The 8,486-nt window shown below is 47.0% G+C and overlaps 1 protein-coding gene across 1 annotated transcript; it reads left to right on the plus strand.

The window, feature by feature from the left end:
• Window positions 1-967: 967 nt before the first annotated feature.
• Il12a (interleukin 12A) lies at window positions 968-8,103 on the plus strand. The gene is made up of 7 exons (XM_052731157.1): window positions 968-1,459; window positions 1,876-2,009; window positions 4,049-4,162; window positions 4,913-4,954; window positions 5,029-5,070; window positions 5,171-5,314; window positions 7,503-8,103. Exons 1-7 carry the CDS (start codon window positions 1,369-1,371, stop codon window positions 7,656-7,658), a joined length of 723 nt encoding a protein of 240 aa, XP_052587117.1. The 5' UTR covers window positions 968-1,368; the 3' UTR covers window positions 7,659-8,103.
• Window positions 8,104-8,486: the final 383 nt, after the last annotated feature.

The following is an 8,486-nucleotide window of genomic DNA, read 5'->3' on the forward strand; positions in this document are numbered from 1 at the left end:
AGCTGCTATAGCTTTGTTCTTACTGGCCTTGTTACCCCTTTGCAGCAGGCCCACGCTGCTGAGTACTCACGACATGACAGCTCATGTTGACCTCCTCTGGTTTCAGTGGACCCGAGAGAAGAAGCACCCACCCTGCCCTGCTGCACTCCCAATGGCTGCTTACTGAGACGGTTGCCTCTACAGGAGGTGGACTCTCACAGCTCCCGCTGTAGGGGTCTGGGAGCAGCCAGACACATGGCTGGCTCCAAGTCGGTGACTAAGAGGGCCTTCCTCTCTGCACACCCAGTGAGAATGACTTGGGGTAGAAATGAGTGAAGTCCCAAGGGAACCTCCTACCCCAAACCTCCAAAACACAACTTGTCATTGCCAGCTCCAAACTCTCACACCCCTGCTGTAGGAACTGGGACAGCTCCCATTCAGCCTCGGGTGTTATCAAGCTTTAGCCGCTTGCCCCTCAGAGAATCTCTTCTGCTCATCTTTGTTCTCCATCTTGAATGGGGCCATGGTGTGGTCCTATCCTACCATCTACTCCCTTGGATCTGAGTTGGACCCTTGGCATCCAGGTCCTACATTGCTGCTGAAGGGATCTTCCCATCATGCAAATCCAAGGATATCTCTCGGAAACTCCAGAAAGGTTAAGGATGTCATTCCCAGCCTCGGCAATGGCCTGATATATCGCCACCGGATCACAACTTGGAGCACTCACTGTCCCCATCTCCCCCCTCTACCTCCCTACTGTGTTAACTCTCCTGAACCAGCTCAGAATCCATCCCACAGGCAACCATGAAATGCCTCCTTGCAGAGCCCGAGAGACTGCAGAAGCGTTTGCTGCCTCCTGGGCTCCTGCAGAGCGATGGGCTTGCTCTCTTTCCGCCTTTTCTCCCAGCCATTGCACTAAACCAGAACTGCCAGAACTGAGTCACACCGGTTTTGTCCCTTTTATTGTTTAAGGCAGGACACATTCGCAAAGCAAATTGAGTCAGACTCAGTGTCCACAGCGGAGATGACAAGTGGGTGGCACTTGCTTCTTCGGAAGAGGCGCTGGGCAGCATGCTGTGGAAGGGCATCTAGGCTAGTGGGGGGTAGTGGGGAGGGACAGACCTGCCTGCCCCAGAACAAAAGCTGCGACTCGTGGGCCGATTTCGCTTTCGCTCTGAGTGCGGTGTCGGCGGGCCGGTCCCGGAACCTCGCAGACGGGCACTCCGAGAGTTAATTCGAAAGCGCCATCCGCCCCCCCCCCCCGCCCGACCCCCTCCCCCTCGGGACGATCGACGCACGTGTCCTTGAGAAGCTCTTGTAGAGACAGAGAGAGAAAGCAAGAGACACCGTCCTGGGAAAGTCCTGCTGGGTCTCTAGACAATTATAAAAATGTGTCCCCCAGAGTCAGTTTTCCAACCACCTCACCTCCAGCGTCCAGCTGTCCCTGCTCAGAGCCGGCCCAACATGTGTCCATCACGCTGTAAGTAGCCCAGGGCTGGGGACCAGGGTGACAGGATCAGGGAAGGCAGCCTGGGAAAGAGCAGACAGAGGCCCTGGACCCGCTAAGGGAGACTAAAGGGCAGTCGGCAATTGGAAGGAGGGTTTGCTAGATCTCCGCTGCACCTGCATGGTCTCTTCAGTATAGAACAGCCTGGGCCCATTACGCCCATCTCACGGAAGAAAACTAAGGCACAGCCTTGGAGCGAGAGTGGAGAACACAGATCTCTAACAAGATTTGAGGAGACTTGCTCCATCTGTCAGCCCCGAGGAAAGGGCTGAAACATGGATGGAGGGAGGTCATGAATGGCTAAGATGGCCAGAATGGCTGAAGAGAGAGGCAGGCCAAACCAGACTGACAAGATCGACTTACGCCCCCCTCCTCCATTTCCCTTTCAGGCCTCCTCTTTTGGGCCATCCTTGTCCTCCTAATCCACCTCAGTTTGGCCAGGGCCACACCAGTCTCCAGACCTGCCCAGTGTCTTGACCACTCCAGAAACCTGCTGAAGACCACCAAGCACATGCTGGAGAAGGTGAGTTTCTTGTGTCCTTCTGGCTTCAAAGTTCCTCTGTTGAAAGGACTTCTAAGCCATCTGGTGTCTGCTGGGAACCCGCAGTACATGGGTAGCTGGTAGGAGCCGTTGAGGAAACGTTACCAACCTCGCAGATGTTATCTAGAGGAAACTGTGTCTCCAGAGAAAGAAAGGATGGTAATAAATTATAACGGCATCAGTTCGGGCTGTGTCTACACAGAGGAAAGTGACTACTCACTGTGCCCCTCCCAGCCTGCCTGCGGGTATGGCATTGTGTCAGGAGCTCCCAGGTTTTGCTTCACTGGAGGTTGAACAGGGAGACAGTCACTAGGTGCGATCTCTGTGCTTCACAAGCTGTAAAGATGAATTAGATCGTCTCTCCCTCTGCTCGCCAATGTCCAATACAGGGACGCAGTTCTTTGTTGGATGGACACGTCTCAGGAAGGGGTCGTGTCCAGCCTTCACTTTTCTGGGGCAAGTGTGATCCAGTTTGATTTCTAGCTCCATTTGTTTTTCTCGGGTTTCATATTTGAATGCAAAAATATTCTTTTCTGCTGTAACATTGCCACAGTTTTCTCTCACTTTTGCTACAAAGCTAAAGCAGGCGATAATGTGTTCCAGATGTCCTGGAGCTGCTAGGGCTGTGACTCCGTGGTAGAGTTCTTACTTAATTATGAATGAGGATCCGTGTTCCAACCCCAACAGGGCATTCACTTACAAGCACATAGGAACAGAGGAGGAGAGGCAAAGGGAGGGAGAGAAGGAGAGAGGAAGGGAGAGAGGGAGGAAGAGATGGAGGGAGGGAGACTCCTGCCTTCTTTCTGCTGTGTTTTTTAATCTTTCTTAAGGACCTTCTAGCTTATTACCTTAGGAATATCCCAAGATATGTTCCATTCCACAAGACCTTTTTGGAGAATTCCTTCAAATCTTTCATAATGTGCTTCCAATTGTCCCTCAACACTCAAATAATCTTAATTAACTGGGAGCTCCCAGGCGGAAGAGATGGCTCAGTGGTTAAGGGTGCTGGCTGCTCTTCCAGAGGACCTGAGTTCGATACCCAGCATTACCTACCATGGTGGCTCACAACCATCTGTAACTCTAGGCCTAGGAAATGTGTCATTTTTCTGGTCTCCACGAGCACTGTGGCCACATGGTGGTACACAGATATACACGCAGGCAGAATACTTGTACACATGAAATTTAAGGAAAAATGGCCCCGGAAGGAACGCCTGCAGAGATGAGTGACTTTTTTTCCTAAGGTGAGGTTTGAGATGGAGGCATTGGAGGAGTTCAAAGTTAACTAGATGCTCCGTGAAAAAACCCACTCTCCTACTCCCAAACAACTGTGCTGCAGATCAAGACATTGCAGAATTCAGTCCTGTCTTAGTTTGGGTTACTATTGCTACCTGGTTGAACTTGGAACCCAGTAGAGCACATCACGGCCCTTCTTTGTCACATCCCTAGTACCATAGTTGAGGGGGGAAATGATCTCAACCTTCAGTCAGAAAGCTGTTGACTTCTTAATACGTTGTGTAATTCTGTTCATCGATGTTTTCCAGCACACCGGGGGTATGAGACAGTCCCTGTGCGCTGTAAATTAAAGCTCAACTAGTCTTTAAGGCTTGAGAGTTTGTTACAGCCATCAAGCTTGGACTTTAACAGGTCCCCTTTAGAAGTTATATATTCATGCAGCACAGCTGCTTGGCAAAAGGAAAACAACAGGACTCACCGGAAGCAAGCATCACAGTGTGGTGCTGATGCTGGTTAACACAGGCTGCTGCAGAGTTCCCTTGGTGTTAAAAATATCCTGCTGACAAACAGCCTAGGCAAAGGGGGAGGGAGGGGAGGGGAGGGGAGGGAAGGGGAGGGAGAGTGTAGGTGGCCTGTTTCCTCTCATCTTATGAAGAGTCTGAATTTTCTACAGGTCAAAGAATTGAAGGCTTAGGGTGACCAGCTCTGGTCCAGCTCATACCCTGGGGTGCCAGCCTCAGCTATCCTGTAGAGAGTAACACCTCAGCTTCTCTCTGTGGTTTTTACAGGCCAGACAAACTTTGAGACATTATCCCTGCACTCCTGAAGACATTGATTATGAAGACATCACCGGAGAGAAAACCAGCACACTGAAGGCCTGTTTACCACTGGAACTAGCCAAGGTACAGAGGTCTTCCCCCCAGAAATCACACAACACAAATCAGAATTGTGCACCAAACCTAAGCTGTCTCCAAACACTTACATGTAGCTATCAAGATTTTTGGGGAAAAAAAGTCATAACAATATGAATACTTCAATAAGCTGAAGGATATGCTCAATAACTATGAGATGGGTGTGGTGGTATATACCTTTAACTCCAGCACTTGATGGGTAGAAGCAGCTAATCTCTGTTAAGTTAGAGGCCAGTCTGGTCTATATAGTGAGTTCCAGGCCAGCCAGGGCTACATAGTGAAAGCTTGTCTTTAAAAGAAAAAAAAAAATGAGGCTGGTGAAGCTGCTGTAAAGAGCTTACTATACAAGCATGAGGATCTGAGTTCAAATCCCCAGCACCACGGAAAAGCTGGGTGTGATGGCTTCACATGTAGCCTCAGTGCCAGAGTAGGTAGACAGGAGGATGCCCGGGACTCATGGGCCAGCTAGTCTAGCTGAGTCAGTGAGTTGTGGTTCAGTGAGAGACCCTGTATCAGAAAAAATAAGGTGGAGAGGTGACTGGGAAAGATGCCAAAGGTGGTCCTCTGGCTTCCACCTGCACACACTCGTGCACACATGAATTCCTATACACAGGCACACAGAAGTCGTTATGATGGTGAATTTCATGATGCTTCTTACTGCAACGGAAAGTTAGTCTGAGATAAAATATCAGAGAGATTTATACTAAGAATTAATATCCTTGGTTTATTTTTTTCCTCTAGAACGAGAGTTGTCTGGCTTCTGGAGAGACTTCTTCCATAACAGTAAGTAAGCAAACCAAAGTTTCCTTCCCCATGACTGATTCATCATATTAATGCCGGCTTATTCTTTCCTCTAGAGAGGGAGCTGCCTGCCCCCCGAAAAGACTTCTTTGATGATGGTAAGACACACCACTTCCCTCAAATGCAGCAGCAGGATGCGTTTGAGGAAATGCATTTCTCATTTCAATGGTTTCTTTCCCATTTTGTCCCTTCACCTAGACCCTGTGCCTTAGTAGCATCTATGAGGACTTGAAGATGTACGGGACAGAGTTCAAGGCCATCAATGCAGAGCTTTTGGATCAAAATCAGAAGCAGGTCATTCTGGATGAGAACATGCTGGCAGCCATTGATGAGCTGATGCAGGTAAGGCATCCCCCTATCAGTGCTGGCTCTCTTTCATGGTGAAGATAGGTCCTTGACAAGATACAATAAAATTAGCTTTTGCAGGCGTGATCTAAAGAGACCCCCACCCCCCCTTGAAAAGCCTTGCAAGGTTACCTCTGCTAAGACAGCCTTGAGGGAACCCTCTACAGTAAGGGCAAACACAAGCAGCCTTCTACCTGTTGACCTTGTGCTATGCACCGGGCTCTTTGCAAATCGTTTTTCTCACACCATCCCCACGACAAGCAAATAAGGTCTGTACAAAGGAGGACACTGACGCTCGTCTGAGATCATACAGCCTGCAAGAGGCTTTAAATAATTTCTTCTCTTAAGGATCCAAGATTAGGATGCAGAGACAGTCTAGTGACTAAGAGCACTAGATGTGCAAGCATGAGGACCTGAGTTTGACCAGGGGCAAATAGGCAACAAACCAGATGTGGTCTTGAACCAGGCTATCACCTCAAAGAGTGGACACAGGAGGATCACTGAGGTGTTCTTGCTGCAAGCCTAGCCATGAAAACTCCAGGTTCAGGGAGAGACCCTGCCTCAAAGGAATAAGATAGAGAGTAACATAGGACCCCCTTCTCTGGCTTCTGTATGTTGTAGGCACAGATCATATATCTGTTGTGTGTGCACATGAATGTATGTGCATATAACACACAAACATACACATGTACACATGTTCTTTTTTAAAAAATACAGAATGGACACTCAAAGGGCTGCACATATATCCAAATATTATTAGGAAAAACAAGAGGGGCTGGTGCCCAGTTATAATATTGAACCAAAATGTGAATAAAATGAAAAGTTGTCTATCATCTAGGGAAATCCACAGTGTTACTCCTTTGTGGGAGCCTGCTGTATGATGGTAGCACAAAACACAGAAATATGCACATTAGAGAGGCGAGTGCCATGGTAACCAGGGCATGGGATGAAGATATGTTCAGAAGTCACTGTCTGAAAATCAGCTGATTTCTTTTTCATTTCTTATATACTGTCTTGGTCATGGTTTCTACTCTTTGATAAAGCATCATGACCAAAAGCAAGTTGGAGAGGAAAGGGTTTATTTATTTTATCTTATAGCTTGTAGTGAGTTCATCATCCAGGGAAATCAAGGCAGGAACCAATGCTGAGGCTGTAAAGGAACACTGGGTACCGGCTTGCTCAGCTTGCCTTCTTATAGCACTGAGGACCACCAGCCTGGGGTGAGCTGGGCCCTCCCACATCAATCATCAATCAAGAAAATAACCACAGGTTTGCCCACAGGCCAATCTGGTGGAGGTGTTTTTTCCCAATTGATGTTCTCCTCTTCCAAAATGACCTTAGCGTGTGTCAAGTTAACATAAACTAGCCAGTACATTATACATTGCCAGATTACTTGTTTGAAAGACAGCGACATTTGTACAGGTGTCAACCAATCTCCCATACAGAGAACTGTGATTGATACTGCATATGCAAGACCAGAAGTAAGATGATTTGGGAACTAGAAAGGTCTACCAGGATCTAGACAACTGTGCTGACTGAGTTAATTCCTGTTTGCCTGTTTGTAAAATGGGATGACTTTACACACTCTACCTCTCCCTTGGGATTTTGTGAGGAGCAAGCAAGACTATCAAGCTTCATATAAACCTAAGTTCTTATTCTATGTCACCAAATCAAAAGGGGGCTGGGAATGTAGCTCAGTGGCATAGTGTTCTACCAAATCCAAAGGAATGAATGGGAAACATGCTGCTGGGTTTTTTTTATCTAACACAAATAGCGTCTCTATCACAAACAGGTCTGTTACTGATAGAGAGTTCTAATCAATAGACCACCTCAGCTCCCTCTTGTCAAAGGACTGGGCGTCTTAACATAACCTATACAAATTAACTAGCTACAGCGGCAGATGTCAGCTCAGAGACTCTTACCTTCTGTAAGACAGGCCCTAATGAGGACTCTTCTGAGCCATTTAGGGGTCTTTTCATTAAAGGCATAGGTGTGCTTGCAAAAGAACATTTCTCCCCTCTGTTCCCGCAGGAACAATGCACCCGGGGTAGCTGTGGGATGGGTCAAAGAGTGTATGAGGGAGTAGGTTGCAAGTGCTGGACTGTGAATTGACTTCACCCATTTTTGCAGACAAATGTTTTCATTTTGAAATTGTATAGATGTTATGCTTGTCATTTCTTTTTAGGCTCTGAATCTCAATGGTGAGATTCCCCCCCAGAAACCTTCCCTGGAAGAAGCAGATCCTTACAAAGTGAAAATTAAGCTCTGCATCCTTCTTCATGCTTTCAGCATCCGTGCTGTGACTATCAACAGAGTGATGAGCTATCTGAATGCCTCCTGAAAAGCTCAAGTCCCTCCCCCTTAGTGCCCTTTCTACAAAAGTATGAACCACTGAAATTTTAGTAAGAGGTGGGTTGAGAACCAGGAAGTCTTGGCCTGGTTGAACTGAAGCTCCTGTCACATTCTCGCAGCCCTATCAAAGGTGGCACAGCTACCTCAGCATGGTCCCCTCAGTCACATCTCTTGTATTTACTATGCACATTGTAAGTTTTCATGAAAATCCTCCCAAGGAGAGAAAATGCCCTTCCCAAATGTGTCAGCAGTAGAGCAAGAACTGATAAGCTATTCTTTTTGTAAAGTGTTTCTGAAAACACTCATCACCACTTATTTAAAAGTATTTATTGTTATATTTTATATTCATGAAAGTATATGACCTTATTTATATTTATTTATGTTCTATTTATTATGATATTTCTTATCAAATGAGTTTGAAACATTCAATTATTATGTGGTTCCAATAAAGTGATGCAAGCATTTCACACGTGTTCTTGAAGTATTTATTTTTTTATCTATTTAAACAGAATCTCACTGTGTGGACCAGACTGGCCTCCAATTCACGGAGATCAGGCAGCCTCTGCCTTCTGAATGTTGGGGTCAAACTTGTGCACCACTACACCTAGCTAATTGGAGTATTTAAGTGTTCCGAGATACACTGAAGGAAAACTGTCTTTGTTTGCTCTCTTGGCTGTGATAAACACCAGGACCAAAAGCAACTTGGGAGGAGGGGTTATTTCATCTTTCAGCTTACAGTCCATCACTGAGGGAAGTCAGGGCAGGAACCTGGAGGCAGGAACTGATCCAGAGAGGATGGAGGAGTGCTGGTGACTGG

Source organism: Peromyscus californicus, unplaced genomic scaffold (genome assembly GCF_007827085.1).
Source record: "Peromyscus californicus insignis strain IS unplaced genomic scaffold, ASM782708v3 Scaffold_9__1_contigs__length_137607984, whole genome shotgun sequence".
Taxonomy (NCBI): Eukaryota; Metazoa; Chordata; class Mammalia; order Rodentia; family Cricetidae; genus Peromyscus; species Peromyscus californicus.